The 22,400-nt window shown below is 37.7% G+C and overlaps 1 protein-coding gene across 1 annotated transcript in view; it reads left to right on the forward strand.

The window, feature by feature from the left end:
* Window positions 1-22,400, forward strand: part of LOC113495665 (regulating synaptic membrane exocytosis protein 1) — a 92,723-nt gene that overhangs the window by 55,317 nt on the left and 15,006 nt on the right. Inside the window, exons 3-11 of the mRNA XM_026874914.1 lie at window positions 5,900-6,120; window positions 17,177-17,291; window positions 19,470-19,587; window positions 19,758-19,911; window positions 20,012-20,308; window positions 20,602-20,774; window positions 21,063-21,203; window positions 21,343-21,593; window positions 21,785-21,909. Coding sequence (XP_026730715.1) covers window positions 6,085-6,120; window positions 17,177-17,291; window positions 19,470-19,587; window positions 19,758-19,911; window positions 20,012-20,308; window positions 20,602-20,774; window positions 21,063-21,203; window positions 21,343-21,593; window positions 21,785-21,909 — 1,410 coding nt within the window. The 5' untranslated portion in view covers window positions 5,900-6,084. The remainder of the gene's footprint in view (window positions 1-5,899; window positions 6,121-17,176; window positions 17,292-19,469; window positions 19,588-19,757; window positions 19,912-20,011; window positions 20,309-20,601; window positions 20,775-21,062; window positions 21,204-21,342; window positions 21,594-21,784; window positions 21,910-22,400) is intronic.

A 22,400-nucleotide genomic window follows, 5' to 3' on the forward strand; every position in this document is an offset into this window, starting at 1 on the left:
CTGAAAATCCTTGGTATCTACAATTTATCTAAACTTGTTATTAATTTATCGTAGTTAGTAGTTACCTACACAACGACGTACTCTTGACTCTTGCGGCTACGGGCTTTGATAAATTAAATGTCACAATATCTTATTTTAAAGATGTTCCAGGATAATTTGTATAGGTTGTAGCCCTTTCCTAAATAAGTTTACTCGTCAAGGAACCTAGGTGCGGTATGTAGAAGCCTAATACTCTATATTGTTAATTTATTAACAAAACTTTTCAAATCAATTGTTTAGGTGTGGACAAATGTAATACGATAACATTGAGTAAATTATTTACTTTTACGATTGTCGTGTTAATGAATGTGAACAAAGTGTACAAGAGTAGATAGGAGTCTAGGTTAGTAGGTATGCGTTTGTAAGTAGGTACTGTGTTTGCGTCACGATGAACGTTTTATTGGACGGTTAACATACGACATCCGCGTTGTTTATTATGAATGCACTGCTGCCTCAAGATTATTTTTGAAACCAAGGTAACAACACGGCACCTTACCATACTCAATTTGTTTAAAATATCACGCAAATAGAAATAAACAGTCATTGATTTATTTAATCTGCGTTTGTAAAAAAACTGCATTTAAAATGAAAGATGTTTTCAATTCAAACCTTGTATCGATACCATTGTATCGATACCTACAAATTATTGTTAAGTTGGAGATCAATTTCCCAAAAAAGGCTGAGGTCTTGGGAGAATAAGATAACGAGATTGCATTCCACTTTTGCAATGCTTACAAACAAATTTTTTTCATCAATCCCATACGCTTGAGTTATCTTCAGGTGCATAAACAGGTCTTCCTATATGCAGCTTTGCCTATATTTATAAGAGTTTTATCAAGAAGATCATAAAACACTTATGGAGGTAATATTAAAATGAACATGAAGGTTTCAACGAGATCCAGTACCTAAGTAGGTATTTTTTATTTTGTAACCTCTTAAATCGTCCTATTTACAAAACAGAAAACAATTTACCAGAGTAACAAAATTTACCACTGAAACTAATAATGTTGTGATTTGTGATTCAGACCATAGAATTAACAATTCTGGGGTGCCGCAGGGTAGCATTCTTGGCCCCCTGCTTTTTCTCATCTATGTCAATTACCTTCCACGCGCTTTAAAGCATGAATGTGTCTTCTTCACTGATGACACAACTATAATTCTGTATTGTAAAAATATAGATTTATTTAAAACGGAAATACATGAGACATTAGAAGACGTAGTACAATATTTAGATTTAAATAAATTAAAAATAAATGTAGAGAAAACCAAATTAATTAACTTCAAAACTTTGATCTGAATATAAGCTACAACAATTCAGTCATAAAGCAAATACACAGCGCTAAATTTTTAGGCATTACTCTCGATAATCATTTAACGTGGTAAGAACACATTAACAATTTATGTACAAAAATAAACAGGTTTGTCTTTACCATAAGAAAGGTAAAAGACGTAACGACTAGGCCTACTTCTTTAAAGGCGTAACCGCACGCAATCACTCGTCGCTTATTTACATACATAAAGTATTTACCTTGTCCGATTCCATTATTTACGGGAATTAATTTACCGTTTGCAGCACAACTTTTATATAATTTACATCGACTTGTCTCGACCGCTTAATTTTTTATTTTTTTTTCTCTATTCTATAGTGTATTTATTACCTTTTTTCCCAGCGACAAAGTTCAACATTTGACTAGATTTGTCGCTGCAAACGAGCTACTGCAAAGGCCGTAGCTCAACATTTTCAGCTTTGTCGCTACCTTTCCTGCGACCATATTTTGTAGCTTTTTCGAGACGCGGGAAATTTAAAAATGGGGTCGCGTGATCAGATCGCGAGCGACGAGCGACCATGAGGTTACGCCTTAATGGTGTACCATGCCTACATATGTTGCTCCATTATACTTACATTATGGCATAGCTATCTGTTGGAATTCTTGTGACATCATGAGGGTTTTCATAACTCAGAAGAAATGTGTTCGAGCACTATTTGGCATGGAGTGGTCAGATTCATGTAAACCAATATTTAAAACTAAAAATCTACTTACTGTACCCTGCATTTATATTTACGAAGTAGCTAAATTTGTTAAATACCACAGTTATCTTTTCACTTTTTACGATAAAACATTTAAGCGTAAAACAAACCACCTTCCTTTAAAAATGCCTGTGCCTAAGCTTGAACTTTTTAGATAGAGCTGTGCTTATATGGCACCTTTAATATATAATTCTCTTCCAAAAGGAATGACTGATCTGCCATATAAAAAGCTCTGTTTACCTTGCAAAAATGGTTAATTGAGGAGAACTTCTATAGTCTCAAAGAGTTCTTGAATAAGAGCACATGTCGATTTGGTGCTAAATTTGTACTAAATTTCTAACTCGTTAATAAGTATTTTTTTCTTTTCTCCTAATATGTTTGTAACTAGTTTTTAGTTAGTATTATTTTGTATACCCTTAATTAGGGTGAAATATGTATAATATGTGCTATAACAACAAAAAACATAACATCTTTTGTACCACCATATTTCAAACAAATAAATGATTTATTATTATTATATTATTATTGTAAACCGAAATTTAGTTTTAGGAAGACGATGGTTACAAAAACTTTTTTTTATAATAAAACCTACCTACTTGCTGCTGCTCTTAATTGGAAACTGCGACTCACACTTGACATCTCTTTTATTATTGGTGCTTGGCAGTGAACCTTACTCCTGACAAACAAAAAAACGTCGTGGCATCTTGTAGTGCACCGTCTCTCTTCTCTGCCCTTCTACCGTGACTATCATGTCTGCAACTTTAAAACTACAAATTGTGTTTTAAAAGTCGACATATTTTTATAATACTTTTCGGCGTAAAATAAGGCTTGCACTTTTTTGTCCTGGGGACGGCGATGGGTGGGCTATTTGTTACTAACTAAAAACCGGCTTGTCTGTTTGCTATCTCAGCCCAAACGGGAACACTCGCAGACTGCTGCAAATCAGTATAGGGGATATCCTTTAACTGAAACTGCTTTATCGGTTTGAAGACAAAAAAGAATAGATTTCCCTCATCGCTTTCAGGGAAGTGCCGCGCTCTCTTTGCCCGTCTAGTACAGCAGACCTCCCCTAAGCTATATAGCCCCAAGACTACTGTATGAAGCTAATGTCTAATGGTTTGATGATGATATTAAGGAGGGCCTTTTACGGCCCCTTTCTAGTTCACCTCTAAAAACTTAAATCATTAGCACTCGGAACTCACATATTATAAGTCTACCTTTGTGTTATAGGTAAGTAGTAAGCAAATAACAGGGTATACCTAAGTAGGTGACTAGGGGTTGCAAATGTCAATTATAACAGATTTCCGCAACGCACGTCGTTCTAAAATATTCATTAGATGCGACCTACCTACAGATACGAGAGTCTAAGTTGTGCACCCGTAACCACATATAGCTAACATTACATATCCTAAGCCTGCGTCAAAGGCGATCAAACAACTACCTAAAGCATTAGCTCACTCGCTTTACATCAGAATGATTTATAAGAAGCTCATCTCTGATGAAACTGAGACGAGACGCAGGACATTTTTGAAGGGCTCCGAGCAATTGTTATACATAATTGAGTTGTAGTAAAACCATTAGTTGGTTCGGAATAGGTAGGTAGCTCAACATAAAAGACAAAGTAAGTCGGCTCGCTCGACTCGAATTATCTACGTTAATCCGGCGCAGCGGGCCGGCCGGGCTAGATAGCCGCCTGTAATCGACTTACCCGCGCGATTTAATATCGCACTCTATGTCCTAGCAAAATATTTACTTAATTTACTCTCGGTCTGCGCTTTGAAAAAAAAAGGTTTAATGACGTGGGCTATATATGTTTGTCGATACCAGTTAGGGACGGCAAAAAGTCAACTGAAGGCCACCATTTGGTTGCCGTTTTAATTGCTCGGTGGCAAGTAATTAGAAATAAGTTGTATAATAAGTATATAGGTACACTACTAGTAAACGTAACATGGTTGGTTATAGACTGCCTTCTATGGAGATTTTGTCAAGATCTCCATAGAAGACTTATTCTGCTCTGCTCTGGCTATTCTTTTGTGAGCCTAGTTAGTAGTTAGATCGTCACGCAAACTTTTATGGGATTATTTGCAGTTTCTCACAACTTTCTAAATGCAAAATATATGTAGTCTAAGAATTTTTTTTTGTCAGTTTTTGTTGTCAGTACATTAATTACGCAGAAATAGCCAGAGAAACCTTAAAAATAATATTTAAGTAAAGTCGAATCAAACAGTAAAAAAACTCATGAATAGGTAGGGTAGGTACCTATACAAAGTGAGTTAGCAGTGAACTATACGAAAGGCAAAGTGGGACGCATTTTCCTCCCAAATTGCTTCATTGTTTTGCCCTACGAGCATTTCGGACTACAAAAACCGTTCAAGTGCTACAAACTTGCGCAATTAACGTTCTGTGATTGTTTTTATGTAAAATAATTTATTTCAAATGCTTTCTTTTACTGTATAAATTAGATTATATAACGTTTTAAACAAAAGCTTTGCTTACGTACTAGGTCGCAGCTAAAAATATAGATACCAACCGAAGTATTAGATAACTCTATTTTAGCTTGAATTCCAAATACCCAAACGTATAAAAGCATCGGTCATCCTGCTTAAAAAAAGCTTTTGAAGCTTAACCGAATCAGTTTCTAATTGGGATACCACTTCAAACGAGTATGTATTGAAACGCGGATAGGCGCCTACCTATAAAAACTCGAAAATAGTGAATTGGTCCTATTTTCGAGCAATTACCTGTATAAATTAGGCTTGGTGTAAAATAAATGCTTAAGTATATAAATCACTAATATAGCATCACAGATTCGGCATTTCGGCTTCGCCTACATTCATCTTGATACCAGACAGCTTAAACGAGATACCTAAGCAGTGTGTACCTTGCTGGAGACAGAAAATTACGAGTATCGATTTAGAGAGCATTCTCCCGCTCGAAACGTGCAAGTTGACTCGATTCGGGTGACACACTTTACCGACGATAGGTATTCATAGAAGCGTGCAATTTGTTCTCAACATTTTGCTACGGCGACTGATAAGGAGGTAGGTTATACATGGGTACCACAGACTGACTTTATAAGTACCCATAGGTAAACCATTTTTCTGTTTATTTATATTATATGTTATACGAGTCCAGTCTGACTCGTATAACATTTATTTTTGTTACTCACTTAATTGATTTTGCTACAGCTTAACAGTGGATCTAAATATTTAAAACTTAAAACTCGACGTTTATGGAAAAGGTTAGTTTAAACAGACATTTTGGGGTCTTCTGAAGTCAAAAAGTTGAGGAAAAGTTGAGCAAGAGGACAAAACTCAACAATGAAATACCATATACTGCATGGATTAATTGAATCCAGCATCAGCAACGTAATAAATTTTTGTTATTCATTAAAATACGTACTTTGACTAAGACCTCTTGTGTGTGTACATAAATTATTAAATAAATAAATAAAATACGTAACATAAGTTAAAACAGCTTCCTACAAAAGCTATATGATTAGACCTGTTGATATTGCCAAGACTTTATATTTTCTCATGCTACAAACCTATTCCAATTTCTTTCGTATCGTTATAGCGTAGTACTTAAATACTTAAGCATCAATCTTAAAAGAAAGACGATAAGATCCCACGAACAAAGTACTAACCTGTTGAATGCTTGTGTGGCTGGGGGATGGCTTCATTCTCTCCCAGCTTTCTCGACGGCGCGGTCGACAGTTATCGAACGCGAGTCCAACCCTACAACAATAAATACGCATACCTTCTACATACCTCAACCCAAGCGTCTGCCTTAACTTTCTCTTTGATCTAACCTACCTTATTTTGCTTACAGGTACATTTTACTCACCAAGGAATCTGTGCAGTGCTTGGAGTGTTGAACCAATAGTTGGAAAATGTCATGCTTTGGTGCCAGCGTGCTAATCCCCGACTAACAAAGGAAACAGTGATTTTGTGGTGATTAGTGTCGTGAGATGATGTGTGTGAAGTGAAGTGATAAAAGTAAAATTATCCGTCATCATGCTGCCGACTAATGTTATGTCGTTTATGAAAAAGGTGAGTGATAGTTATTTAATGCTTAATATTTCTGTAACTGCTGTCGAAGTCTTTACCTACGTATGTCCAAGTCAAGTCCAAGTACATAGTCAAACTTTCAGTATCGAATTAGCAATAATGATATATTTATATCGGAAGTATAATCCCTCGTTCGCCTCGAACTTCACTTGTAGGCCAACAGATTAGGTGAACCTCTTGGTAACCGAGACGACGCGGATTGATTATTAATACCTACTTCTAACCATTTTACTTTGCCCTTAATCTACCTGCCAAGAGCGGAGATTCGGCGTCCCTTTGTGAAAGTCTCAGTAAAAAATCTTTTTAGAAAAGTACGGCTTACATTACTTAGTCATTGCTTTTCTCTACGTAAAGAGTAGAAAACATTCTTAATATTTTATTTTAATAAAGGTACGGAATAGTTGTTTTTTATATAGAACCTACAAACAAATACTAATTACAGTAGAGTAAAAATAACGAGTTTTTTCTGCTTAAAATATACTTTGCAGGCATTGCATCGACCGAATGAATCTTAAATATAAAATGGTTTTTCACGAGCGAATCACGACGTCTAGCTTCATACCTAAATAATTCAGTTTACCTTTGAGGGGATCAGCGAACATAAAAAAATATGTGAGACCTAAATGCGTGAAACACAACATTATCTACTAGTAAACCTAGTTCACGAATAAAAACAACTATAATATAATTTAATACTGTACTCAGGTTTCGTTTCTGAGTAAGTAAATGTTTTATAAAACTAAGCTTCAGGTTTTAAACAGAAATCATTGTTTTGGTTTCATTACAGTCGCGGCTTAATTAAAATTCCCTGCGGTCTCTCCTCCTACATAAATTCCAGAATGTTCGTCCAGTGAAATTTTTCAAACTGTTAGATAAGAGAACTATAATATAATATATTTTTAGGGTTAAAATTAAAAAAAGGCTTATGGTACTCTGTAATGTTCTTCCATACAATGAGGGAAAGTGGGTCGGCCATTGTTATCCAAACTAAGTTTAGTTATTTCAGTTGTAGGGCCTACGCCGCCACGGAATGCGAGGCAGGGACTGATAACTATATGTATGTGTATTACCTACATCAAGAATAGGGCTTTTAAATGTTGGTAACGGGGCATTGGGCAACAATGCTTTCTTTTATGTACTTTGTGTGTTTCTCTAGAATTCAAACGCTGATGCATTATCTTTGTAAAATAATAGTTCAAACCATCGAACAATACATGTAACAGGCAGAATAATAACCTTTGCAAAATAAAAATACAAAATAATATTATTGTTTGTTGCAAACTATCTTTTAGCAGCGTCTGCGTTCATGGAATAAGATATTAGGTCTCCCCAGAGACGTACACTGGCTCCTTTCGCTGGTAAAAACGCCTTCACCGTTTTCCTTGTATTTTATCAAACCAAATATTCTTACGGCCGATTATTTTGTTAAAGTACGTGCGTGAGAAATTACGAGGCATTTGTGGATTTCGCTGTATTTTTCTCAGAATGTTAGAGGGATAAATATTATCCTACTTAATTTTTTTTTTATATTAACTGTGACACACTCGTCACAGTGTGTACTTCACGTTAATTGGTAAGGCTGGCGAGACATAAATAAGCGATAATCATATTTGATATCCACCTACATCTTTCGTACAGATGAAAGAATAATTTTTAACGTTCCAGTTCACATCTCCGTCATATATTAAAACTCCGACATAGATAGGATCTAACCCCATTTTTACAATCCAATTTGCGATTTAACATGTCCCGTCCGCTCCCGTATTAAAGTCGAAGTCACTTATAACACGAAACTTCTCGTAGTTCCGACTCACTAGTATCCGTTGTCTATTTCTGCAATATCTTCGCGAATATGTAAGAACGGTTAAAGTATGCAAAGCGTCGAAAATTCTCCAAGCTCAATATCAATTCTCAAAAAAAAAATCCGATCACAGTATTTTTTAAATCGTACAAATATGATGGTACGTGTCTTACTGTTATACATTTTTCTCATGATATTATACACTCACTATTCTTATTTGTTTGTTTGTCGTTCCGGTTGGATCTTTGCAACTAAATTTTGAACCACTTTCCGATAAGCTAGCAGGCTGAAATTTTAGGGTAGCTTCAAACTTGATGACAATGCAATTTATAAATATAAAACGGATGGGACGATTATGAAAAAAAAAAATGGATGGACATTTAAAAATGTGGGTTTTTAGATTTTTAAGTCTATTATTTGTCATGACACTAAGCATACATTTTACATCGGCACCCAACGTCGCTCACGTAAAATTTATAATTCTATTTTACTCTCACTACAGTTCAAAATAATCATCTTCCATAATATGATTTTTCTTTTTTTAGGGTTCCGTACCTCAAAAGTAAAAAACGGAACCCTTATAGGATCACTTTGTTGTCCGTCTGTCCGTCCGTCCGTCCGTCTGTCAAGACCCTTTTTCTCGGGAACGCGTGGAGGTATGAAGCTGAAATTTATATCAATTACTCAGGTCTACTGTCCCTTGAAGCTGTGAAAAAATCAAACTTCTAAGCCAACGCACTCAAAAGATACAGCCGTTTATGCCGCAAATTTTCGACACTTGCAAGGGAATCAAAACCTACAGGGTGCTTCCCGTGAACTCAGAATCTTGAAATTTGGTACGAAGCAACGTCTTATAGCATAGATAAAGGAAAAATTACGAAAACCATAAATTTTTAGTTACATTTCAAAATATATATTTATATGACTCGATTGTCGTAATGAACGAACTTTGTAAACCTTGCAGGTTTGTACGGAACCCTCGGTGCGCGAGTCCGACTCGCACTTGGCCGGGTTTTTTTTTTATTATACCAGCGGAGCTCATAACAGTTTTTGATCATATTTTTTTCAAAATAACTATTACTACCAATAACATAATCATAATATATTCTTCTTTACATCATTAATTTATCATATTGTGAATTTGTATCCACGAGGTCCAGGTTCCATCCTAACAAAGGAAATATTAGTTTTTCAAAGTTATAATGCTTTCTCAATTATTATAGAACTAACGAACGGTAATGGAAAATATCATGAGAAAAATTGGAATCCGAGATATTGGAGATTAAAATCGGCAACGCGTAGTGAGCTATTGCGGTTCTAATACCTCGTCAGCTTGAAAGATATACTGTGCCTATCAGTGAGACATCTACAGGCTGGAATCATAATCTAAATCTGTTCAGTAGTTTTGCGTAAAGATGGACAAACACCCATACATACAAACTATCGCATTTATAATACTAGTAGCATAAGCAAACATATTCAGGAAGCTGTTAGATTTACCGCAGAGAAATGTATTGTAGAATTTAACAAAATCTCTACCAAAAAGCTTTGTGTCCATTTGATTGTTTCGTCGGTGTGTGCGCGGTATCTATGCAACGCTTCGCTTATCGGGAGGCAGGTGAGCGCTGCAGAGCGGCTCACTAGCGCTTCCTGTGAGATGAATTAACGCTCCGCCGAGCGGAAGCGTCTTTCTTTCTCATCAAAACAATATTGTCGAGATCCGCGCTCGCCAACAATGGAGCTTGAGAAACAAACCTCTATGCGGTGTGCAAAACAAAATAACGAACAACGACATTAAAGTTTAGGTATTCTGTCATGTAGAATATCGCGATAAAATACACTAAGTATAAAATGTTTATTAGGAAAAACCCAACCCAAGTCGCTTGACATAAATATTCTTGTGTCAAGAAACCAAAAGCTTGTTTAGATAAAATTTGTCTCAAAGTTATTTTGTTACTGTGAGATTCAAAAGATTGTAAATAGAAATCTTTAGTCTAGCTAGCATCCGTAAAAGTGAAAATATTGTTTCTCTGTTATCATTCGAGATGATTACACGTTAGATTAAATCAAATCTAGCACGTCGTTTTATAGCTCACCAAATAACCCCTTTAATTGCAAGCAATCAAAGTGCTAAATGTTTTCCTGGTAGATGTACCAAGAAAACAGTTAGCTGAAAAACCGATTTCTTATTTTACAAACATCCTGGTAAGTGCCCAGAGTTCGAGTGGTGTGGGGCAGGGAGATCGAGAGAGGTCCATTGAATGGAGTCCGCACTCGCGATGGTGGCCCACTCTGCCGACTATATTAGCACACAGCGAGCTGCACAAAGGTGCACCTTATCAAAGCGCGCATATTAAAGCGACTCTTTCACCAAACGCCGCTATGCTACATTTTTTGCCTAAAATAAATAACATTCCGTGAAAGGCTTTTACTAAACGTTAAATTGGTCAACAGATTTTAATTATTCTCTGTAGTAATTTAGAATGTGTCTCATGTTGTGACCTACAATTGTATACAAGTCACGACTTTGTACAAGAACATATATAAACAGACGCATAGTAATAGTGTTCATAAAAAGTACTCTTTTCGCGTTTAGTTAAATGTTTACTTAAAGCTTGAACTTTTAAAACCAATCTCACTCAGTTTCCCGGTAGGTATCGAAAGAAAACAAACAAAATAAACGATTCGCCCGCTGGGTTAATGTTTTATGGATATGTTTTGCTTAACAAATACAAATACTTAACAAGGGGTTTGGAGTAATTGCATAGTTACATCGGGTAAAGGATATAAACATTGATATATAAACTAATAGCCCAATTAGTAATAATGAATGTAGCATGAAAATAAATTTTGATTAAATCACTGAGCTGGCAGGCTAATCTGTTGCCCTCCATCTTCTCAGAGGACAGGCGACCGTTGACAGGGCAGACATGTATCTTAATGACGCTTAACATGCTCACGTAAATCTCTCCAAATATGTATTTCAATTTATATTAACTACTTTACTATAAGCGTATCTGTAGGCAACGGTAATTCATATTTCAACCCTTATCAAACTCGGCTCGTACTTCGTGGGACATATCATTTAGATGACATAGTTATCGTCATTGCTTATTCATTTCAGACTCAAGTGTATGAAAGGTGCTATAATTTTATATATTGAACTCGTGCAGGAAAGTAAAGCAGAAAAGGATATCTAGACAATATTAAAAAACCTTTTCTCACCGAAAGAGTTGCTTTCTTCGTGAATTTAGAATACTGGACACATTCTAAACCATGCTTCGACATTTTAAACTTTATAATTCTGATATTCTGATATTAAAATCACAGAAAGTCGATGACGACCTCGACACTCAGTCAAGTTTCCGCTCTGTATTAATACTATGTGCTATGTAGGTTGCGCCCGAATGGAGCATAATAGATACCTTCTGCAGCGGTTACGGTCAGAATCCAACAATGTATTGAACGGAACGCTATGACGTATGTAGAGGCAGTACCATTGTTAAGCTCTGAATACGCTTCGTAAACTGATACACCTGCTTAACTCTAGTTAAATACCTCCGTTATGCTTACAAACAAAACGTTCACTACCAATCAAAAGGCAATTCCATCGCTTTCTGGGTCGGATGGTTGTCAATACCTCCCGTAAGTAATTAAACTACTTTGATGATTGCCTAATTTTGACGTCGTATCCTGTATATACATTTGTATAGTAAACTTATGCATTATGTATTCGAATTTTAATCAGTTTTTCGTTGAACAGTACTAGTGTGTAATTAATTCTGTTAATTTTCAACGTCGAGCGAAACTTTTTAATTTGCATCATTGCGCATTGTGCAACTGTGAATATTTATGAAACGCTCGACAAAAATCTCTATCCCGCGTTAAACTCTAGATAATTTTGAAAGGGTAAAGTTGTGATTCATTATGAAGCGTTTGCATTCTTAATTAAATGCAGGTGTTCTGCGTGCCGGCACTCCTTTGTTGAATAACGAACGTGAGAGACAAATTAGCAACGGCTGCCGAGTTTATATGTTATATAAGGTTTAATGTCAGTCTTTATGTCACACGTCGCTCACGAAAATCAAACCTTACTCATATAAAATTTGATATGTGTCCAAACTACGAGTATGTAAGCCGTTCAATGAGCACATAATATTCAGCTAGCACTCAAGTCTGTGGACACAGTTCACGAGATAATGGGTTGGTGCGAGCCCGCAACACGTAGCCGGTCAAATTATGCGATTTGGAACCCCGCCCCACTCGTCCGCATAGATGAAAGGATTACTGAGGTTATACGCCGTCCCGACCCTGCCATAAAGGCTTATAGCGAAATACTTGTGGATTCCTACTTGATGTAACAAAAACTTAACGCGCGTCGTAGATTCATTAACTTGTACAAAACATCCAAAGTTTCCGATATATCTATTTAGATTGAAATATAAATAAAATTTGGACTCTTTGAGTGCGAGAGAAATCTGCTCAAATACTTTTAATCTGAACATAATACGACAATTTTAAACAGCGCTCTTTAAATCTAAATGTTTCTTTGGATCACACGTATCACTTATTTCATCAACTGGATAATATAAAACGAAATGTTTAACTTTAGTTTCAGATGAAGAAAATAAATAACCTTGCAGTTATGTACACGAAAACTAAAAGTTGTAGCAAGCATTCGTGCGCTACGCCGTAGCTCGGTGCTACGAGAAGTTTGTGACTCGACCGATTGTTTGCCTTCTTGATACGACGTGTGTTTAACGACGTTTAAATTTTAAACATATTAATGTTTCGCTGGCAACTGTGAAAGCAACAGCTGGTGAGTTTAACAAACACAGCTTTCTGCCAAAAACATGTGAAGCGACTACTAAAACGACTCAAGCCTTAGAGTTTCCGACATTTAAGTAAGCGAGTTCACCCGCCACAATTAATCTTCCTCAGCAATAAACGCCACAGAATTTGTAATGTTCCTCGGATGGTGCTTGCGTAAACTTTTGTAATGGCGGCTGTTAAAGGTTCGATCGTTCCTAAAATATTTGCCTCTAAGAATGATGGGTGTAGCGACAGGAGCGTCAAATCTTAACTATGTTAAGTGGTAAGTGTTTTGCGGCCTTCCACTTCAACACTTATGATGACGATGAGCCTCACTACAGTTTTGCCTTAATATTTAGTCCCAAACTTGCCAGCAAACTTTGCCTAACGAAATTAACGAGTTTCAGTGGGTACCTTCATACCAGCAGCACGAATAAGTATGAAACAAGGAATATTTTAAAGTTATCTATGACTATATTTTTTGTTGTCACGCTTCAACATTCATTCAACATACATGTTTGTCTGTTTATTAATCTAAAGTAAATCAAATCTTGAAAAGGCCATTCCTATAAAATATCACCCAACTGTAACCCGGAAAAATAGAGAATTCATTGCGATGGATTTACAACCGCATAAATATAGTCATAAAGCCCAATTGTTTCAACCATTAACAGCATCATATGCATACGTCAAACAGTAACAGTGTAATTAAAAAGAACTGTAAAAAACACCTAAATTTGTGAAACAATAACAGTAACCGGCAACATTGTATTATCTTGTAGTATTAAAAGTATTCTAACAGAACAAAACGACTACACAATACGGGCCGTTATTTGAAAGTTAAACGGAATACAAAGGCTTCATGAAACTGTAGTTTTGCGGTATCGCGGAACATGCCCGTAATGTGTGCAGCCGGGTGTGAAGAGCATTAGACTGGGTTTAGGCGGAGACTCAAGCCCTCGGTGATTTAGATTTATTCGCGTGTAGCTAGAACCCCGACCGGCCCCGCTCAAACTACCTTAATGTGATTTCTGAACGTGATCCTACATAAGTCTCGCGAGAAAGATGGTTCGACTGACTCCGAAACTGTTAAATTACTTTACCAATAAACTACATGCTGTTAAACTGTCTGTTTTTATGAACAGATTTTTCCTGAATCATTATTTTATTTCATTTAATCGTTCTTATGGGTGATATTTATAAAAACTTGAAATATAATTAAACTCTTTCAACTATTACTCGTACCTTATCAAAATGCATTAACTTAAAGTATGTCTGTCGTCTTCATAACTTTGGGACAATTATATGCAGTGCACCTGCGCTTGAACACACATTAACTTTATACCGAAGGTACTGTTATCTGCCAGATTCTGTTGAAATTAGCAGCCATAGCCGAATTTCAGTTGTAGTAATATTTGGTATGAATTAGCTTAGTTCACAAGTGAGAAACTAGCATGCATTGCCTTTACGATAGCAATCGGCTTAATACCTCTTTATCAGAATCCTGTACATACTACCCAGTTCCTGGTGCTCTGTAATCTGAACTGACACAAAATTTCTGGCCCCAATGATTGATGTCGACGATGACCAATTGATGACGCCATTATTGATCTACTGCATCTCAGTTGTGGGCTCAAACACTAGCATTGATATCAGTGTCTTTAGTGGCATCATTCATCACTGCCCAAAAGTTTTAACTGATCGTATAACCTTCTCACATACTCATATTTGAGGCACAAACCTCTGCCACAAAGTCACAATAAACAGAATTTAATCACAGAGTTATCTCCAAACTGCTGAAGTTGTGACTTGACCTTATTTAATTTCTCACCCTTCAGTCGACCTCGCGGTAATTCCATGGATTTGATTTAGTTCGTATCCCTTTTTACAATAACACGATTTAATCTTTTGGTTTGTTAACTTTAATAAATGCAAATATTTTTAGATATGTCTTTCATTACCATACTCAATTTAAAGATACTTAATAAAACTTTGAACGATTGCACTTACAAGTGTGTTTGCAGGCAATTTTCTCGATGAAGGTAACCTAGATTTTACCTCACGCACGTTTGTAAACATACTAGTATTAAAATGTTATTTGGCCATAAATATGCCATATATTTTGGCAAAATATGCCAAAATAAGGACAATCATGGTGTGTGGCGGTGACGCGTAATTACATTCCTTTGTGCTGGCCGTGGGTGTAGCCGCGCAGCCTCCGCTCGGCGCGCACGTGAGGCATTGACACCGCCATTGTTCCCAGCACAATGCTGCTCGCATGTCGACAGCGAATAAATATATCAAACCTTAAGAAATTCACACCCATTCAACATTTAATTACAGATCTTTAAAATCCAACAACCATTCGAATAAAAGAATCCACACTCGAAAAGACAAAGGAATATAAAATGTAAAAGAACTAACGTTGAAAGGTAATGGATTACATTTGCACAAGTCGAACAACGAATTAGGAAAGGTTGGTCCCAAGGTGATGATAAAGTAAAGGCTTACACCTGCCGTTTGCCGACAGCAATTAGAGTTGTAATGTAAATAGCGGGTTGAGGCAACAAGTGGGTCAACCAGGGCCGCGTCCACCGCCCCCGGCGCCCGCGCGCCCGCTCCTCTCCAGTAGGTCATGAACGCTGTGTTCATGACCCATTTTATCTGAAAAATCTCCGCCGGTAACGCTAATCGAAGTTACCGTTCGTGTGCTCAACGTATCGCACTCTATCATAGCTTCGAACCTGTCTTATATTCAAATCCACCTCTTTTGCATAATTCAGAAAGCATCTTTGCGAATATGAGACTTTTTAGATTTTGATTGAATTTTGTAAGATAATTTAAATACTTTGAATATTTATAACGTGCGAACTATTAACGGATTTAACTACTGCAAAATATAATCATTAATTTTGGGTATCAGAGATGTATGTGTTATGTATGATAAACCTACTGCAGAGTGAACTGAATGCCCAAATGCAGAACTAAAGAGCTATTTGTTATATGCCCCATAGATAGGTTGGCAACTACTCAAAGAAGAGAACGACCACAATAGAAGAAATATAAATAATTCGTTATGGAGAAAAATTCGGTTGGATCACTTTTTATGTACAAAAATCAATTCGAAAGATGTGTACAAACTACGACCCTGGCCTTTTACAACAGAATATTAAATAATAATGTGTTTAAAGGTACTTACTAGGTAATGGTTACCTAAGGTCACAGTATCAATGACACGTTGTAACCACACGATGAAGGTGTGTGGTATCGCTTGCCACTTACTTCATAACATATGTAAGGTAGTTTTGTAACAAATACGACGACGGCGTAACAAACAGAGGAAATAGGAATCCCTAGTCAGTCGGACAGCACACTCTCCCGGGACGTAATTGTGGCAAATGCTTCATGTCCGATTTAATATTCATGAATTTTGGATAACTGAGGCTTGTTCTTCTCACTGTAGTATGTATTTTAAAAAACAGCATAATCAATATAAATATGTATTAACTGATCGGTTTCCTGGTAGGTATACCGCACTCTGCTAATGTCTAGCGCGTAGCAGAGTCTAATTACTGTATGTGAGCCTTTATTTGATTTCCCCAACAAACAATAATGTCGCATTAATTTTGTTAGTACTTTAGGGCCTGTTCCTGTAAGCCACGTAATGTAAGGTCACCTACCGGAGGCGCGGCGGCTCCACGCCTCCTTCCTTCCCGCTATTTCATTCGTCGTCCGCTTTTCAACATCCGTCAAGGGCTTTCTTTGTTTATAGTCTTCTTAGACTCCAACATGTGTCGATGCATTTTATTCAATGTAAAAAATAATTTCTGAAGACTTGCGGATAAGTCCCTATTTATAGAGCTTATTTTACGAGCACGTTCCCAATTAGCCCGAAGCCTATTAACGACGCTCGAGAACTACTTCGAACCGTTTTATGTTAGGTGTACTCCTATCATATAAAAGTTATCGACCGATCCTTATTGACAAAGCGTAGTGAGTGACCCCATTCATTCGCATCTATTTTGGTCTGCGTAACTCGTAGGTAGTTACTGAAGAAAAAGTTTCAGAAGATTCGCGAGCAGAGCAATAAAACGCTGTACAGTCTAGTTCGGGAGACGACAATATTGATTTTCCCTCCTCTGATGTATTTCATTCTCCATCTGTTGCTCTCCATAAAATTTACGACAGTATTTCGGAGTCGTTATTTTTGTATGAAGAGTTTTATCGCCGCGCAGCGTCGCTTTCCACGACATGAGTTCTCATTCAATACCAAGTGTTTTTGCCGAGTACACTAATAAACGACCTTTTATTCTTATTTTCTTTGTTATCTGTTAAATCCATGATTTACCCAAATCCGTAGCTTTAACAACCGACTTGAAAATAAAGGCTTAATCTGCTAGTCTAAATGGTGTTAATTTTTGGCAGATGGTGGCAACGGAGGACACAGCAAGCACGGTGCCCGGACACATCGAATCGCCGGGGACCTTCGGCAAGCTGCGACAAACGCTGTCCTCCTCACTGCTTACCGCCCAAGACAAAGGTAACTAAATAAGCCTCTCACTATAAAACACCACCACAAAAATAGAGCTTTACATAACATGGGTACACAAATATGTAAGTACCTACTATTGGACATAATTAGGGTAATAAGCAATGACCCCTTTGGAAAGTTAATATAAAGTTGAAAACTATACGAACACGCACTCATAACAACGCTGCATATTTGACGACAAGTTGCATAATTATTTGCGTCTAATTTAAAAATGTACGACTTGCATGAATGTAATTTAACAAAAGCTCTACCTGCGCAAACAATTTACAGTCACTACAGCTTTCTTTTTCCAACATTTCATGCCACATTCTTGCAAAGATTGTATGCTTATTTAAGTAAATATTTTATACGAATACATAACAGAAAAACAACAAAGAAAATACTTGCTTAAATATGTATTTTCTTTAGTAATTCTTGTTTTACCCGTTACTTACACGTACACGAATCAAAACGTAATCCAAATACGAAACCTACAAATTAGGTCAGTCGTAGCTTTTGTTACGTTTTTGTAGAAAAAACAAATAATATTTAAGTAAGTGCTTAATTTTGTAGATATTATTTACGTGTTAAAATTCAGTGCTTTTGCGATGCATTGAAAATTATATAAATGGATAAGTTTACTATGAACATATGTAATTGCATACATCTTTTGAACAAAGTTTCAACATGCTTCTTGAATCTGGTATAACTTATTAAGAATCAAATATCATGAAACATACAGTTAATTTTAAGTGAAGTTTAAAGCGTTGCCGAATTAATCGCGCTCAAACGTTTAGACAACCAGACAAAAAAATAAAAATAAAAATAAATCTATGGTTATATTACGCGTATACAGAATCACGTGGACAATCACTTCCTAAAAGCAGTATTTGATGCGCTACTTGTACCAGTTTATCGAATAGTATCGCAATATGGGTCAGGCTAATAAACTTCAATAAGATTAGCAAAACCTAAGAAACCTTAGGTGTCTAAATTTTAGTAAAATACACCACTACATGAGCACGTTAAAGCAATGATACATAAATAGAACACCGACTTGTTCGTGACACGTACACACCCTGTTATATGAAACTCTGGTCGCCTGCGGGGGCAACTAATACTATAACATCATTTTGGTATCGTGCGGTACCTAAGCGTTCTACTATGCATAAAGTTTCATTAACATCCCACTCAGATTAATATGGCGCTTTTAAAATAGATGTTCAGGCCGTAATAATTCATGCATTCCGTACAGCCGGATGCCTGTAGATCAACATTCCGATCGCGTGCCAGTCCGGGCTCACAACCAGGGTAGGGTTCGCGCTGCCCTATTTTCTTTATATTATCCTGAAACAAAGTCCATTTATCAGGCCGACCACAAATTTGTGTTAAAGAATCGAGTTATGGAAGTAATCTCTTGAAAACATTTATTCGTAGATGTTCTTCTTTAAGAAATAGTTTACTGGTGTTTATACATTATTGATCTCTTTGTTAAATGCGTAAATAAACTTCGAAACCGTGCATCCTTAAGTGTGAGGTGTTTTGTGCTTGTTCCTAGTGGCTGTTATTACCCTCATTTATGTCTACCTGACAAGGCATACATAAATAAACAATTCAATAAAATTTTACACCTTTTCGTGAACATCTTTTAAAAGTTGTTGTTTTCAGGACATTTTATTTTTTGTTCGTGGTACATTCGTTTCTTGAAACATTTTTTCTCATTTCTGAAGTCCCCTATGTCCTACTTAAGCATATCAAACATTTTTAGAGTATTAAGTTTTTTTCCAACTTGAGTGTTTTATTCTCTATTTCAAGACAGGAACGTGTAAGGTATTTTACAGCGCCTGAGAGGAGTTCAAGATGGAATTCATGATCATTTCTTAATATTCATAGCGAAATATCGCGAGTTACGCCTCTCGCAGGACAGAGGAGAGGGGGAGTGAGGGACTGGCACGCATTGTTAGTAGATTCCTTCTCGGAATGTAGACACAAACTGCGGACTTATTTGAATTCCCATCGTTTCATTCCAATCCAGTATTTCATAACAATGATCTGAATGTAATTTAAGTTTCAGAGACTTTTAGTTCACTTTTAAGCGCTAAATAGTCTTATTTTTATTGGAAGTTAACTAATTGTTCTTGCAATCAATTGGTTTAGCGATATTAACCAGTGGATAATAACGTGAAGTTGTTTCAGTAACTAAGCTGGGCCCGCGGCAGAGTGCCGCAGAGCCGGTCGCTGAGCCCACGCCGGCGCCGCCGCCCGCGCAGCCGCCGCCAGCACCTACACCAGCTAAGACTGAACGGTAACATTCGTGATTTAAATAGTGACGTTACAGGTAATAGAAAAAATATGCCGCTTTGCAAAACTTGGTGAACTTAAAGTTCAGACATTTGTAAAAATACAATTTGTAAAACGTATACATCGAAGATTGTATCCCTGATGTGTGTGCATCGACCTCAAACCTTGTTACAGCGAGGCTGGTAAAGCTCCGTCCCGCGCCGGTGCTTGCCGGGTGTGCCTGAAGGCGCTGAAGCCGGGCGAGCCGTACCACACCTGCACCGGCTGCCAGCACCGCGTCTGCGAGGACTGCTCCTCATACTCCAAGCCCACCACCGATGAGGACGCTGTGAGAGTTTATTTTATAAATAGCTTTTTTCTTAATTCTAATTTTATAAAAACCCTGGGATTCATTAAGTTTTGATTACTAATTCTTGCGTATGTGACAGAACTTATGGCGGTGTTCGGTGTGCCGGCGCAAGGCGCAGCCACGTCTGCCGCCCGCGGCGCAAGACAGTACGGACTCACTGCTGGAGGTGCCGGTGCTCGAGGCCCTGCAGCGGCGCCACTCAGAAGCCCGCCTCGGCAGCGGCGGCAGCAGCGCCGGCCTCGCACCGCCGCGGTCGCCTGAGCTCAGGCGACACTCCGATGTCTCACCAGCATCGCTCAAGGAACTAGAGAAGGTAATGGTTATCGGTGAACTCGGCAAACTTTTATGTGCTTTTGTAACGAAAGTAATAACTTTTTAATTGATTCCTTAATAACTAAAAATGCTGTACTTGACAAATATAAAGTCATCGAAGTAATTTTATTAGCAAATATTTATTAAAATGTAAATTACTTAAAATGATTAAGACTATGATTATGACTTTATAGTTGGCCAGTTTATTTGACTTGGCGGCTAGGCTTTAAATGCCCAATCTTAACTGCAAGCAAGCAGTTCTTTTCAATTAAAATGATAGAATGATACCACTCTTTCCATCTGGTATATCGATAAAAAACGAGTGTGAGTTCGTAACCACGCTGCCCGCGGCGGCAGTTAAAGGGCGGCGGCAGCACGACGCCTACGGTGGAGTCGCGGCGACCGAGCACGGTGACGCCCGCGCGCCGCCGCTCCGTGCGCGCGCCGCGCCAGCGCTCCTGCGACGAGGACCAGCCGCACTCGCCCGCGCACCAGCCCGCACTGCAGGCGCCGCCAGCTATGTCCAGAAGGTAACATTATTTAATCAAGTAATTAATGTTCATTTTGCCCTAATAGTCGTGGAAAAGGTGGCCAGCTTAGAGTCTGAGGTGTAAATATACTGCTATTAATTTGCTTAAACCTAGATTTTTGTAATTAATATAGGTGCAAATACAATATCGCTAAGGTGCTACGACGTAGCCGGCGTAGCATCACCGTAGCAACGAAGCTACAAAGTACAAAAATAATTTCTCAGAAATAATGAGTAATTTGTCAGTTAAATACAACTAGTTCTGCTTATATTTTCAATTGTTTCGTAGATCATCAGCAGTGGATGTAATAGCCGGTGCAAGTTCTCGGCGTGGCTCGTACCGCACTGACGAGCCTAGCTCAGCTCCACAAATCGCTCCTGGCCTTAGCGTCGATGAGGACCGACCAATAAGACGACGAGGCAGCCAACTGTTAGTGGTTTTTTCCTACGTTTTTATAAAGTCATTTTTCTTGTTAATCCGTTGTTAAACTAAACTGATTTTTGTTGAAAATTTATTTGCACTACATTGTGTGAAGAGAACATTCCACTACTAACCATTCATCTCTCAGGCCAGACATAGCAGCTCTGCAACAAAAGACAGGTGCACTTAACGCGATGGCAGCTCTAGCTTCTCGGAGCTCTGACGCGTCAGAAGCCTCAATAGCGTCAGTGTCCGCAGCCACCGCGGCCGCCATATCTGCCGCGGCGCGCCAAATGTCCGTGGACGCGGAAGCCATCAAAATTGTTATTCATGATGTTGATGACCGCACGCCGCGCCGTGTCTCACTGCGCCGCGATCCGAACGATAAAGGACATCGCTGTAAGTTCCTACTATTGTTATTACTGTTTTCACCTTCTAGAAGTAGTCGGCTTAAACAAGATTGAGGCATCAGAGTTTTATAGTTTGTAACATCAGAAATATACGTCATTTATAATGGATTGGTCTACGTAAATGTTTGCATACTACAAGTAATATTGTCATGATGCCGAATATAGAGTCATTGATTCCAGCTCGTGGTTTCGGCATGCGCGTGGTCGGCGGGAAACCGGACGCGAGCGGGCGCCGCGAGGCCGTCATCGTGTGGACCGTGCCGGGCGGACCCGCCGACCTCGCCGGCCTGCAACAAGGCGACAAGGTACGTATACAACAAGAAATAAACCAAACTAAATTATGTTACCTAAAACCTAACCTCGAATGGATGTCAATAGTAGCGTCAAATTTACTTTCTTGTTTGGCACATAATGGAATTCAAGGTACACCCTTTTTAAAAAAATCAACAGGACTTCATATGTATTTCCTGAGACATCCTAACTTATATGTCCTACAACTGACTATTTATTATTTAAATCAATGAATGTTTCTTTAAGTGACTACGACATATAGTCGAACAACAACATTTAAATGCCACAATACATTAATTTCATCTGGTGAGATTAAATCTCTCCCATGAAATAGAGGTTATGTTTCTGTAAGTCCACTGTGTGTTTACGGCAACATAAGTACCCATAAACACAACGTGGACTCGTAACAATAAAAACACCTGTTACTGACGGTCAGTCTCTTAATTTAATTACAGTACAATATACATATATTCAATTTATTAATCATTTACCTAAACACACTCGG

The sequence above is a fragment of the Trichoplusia ni genome, chromosome 1, assembly GCF_003590095.1.
Source record: "Trichoplusia ni isolate ovarian cell line Hi5 chromosome 1, tn1, whole genome shotgun sequence".
NCBI classification, from domain to species: domain Eukaryota; kingdom Metazoa; phylum Arthropoda; class Insecta; order Lepidoptera; family Noctuidae; genus Trichoplusia; species Trichoplusia ni.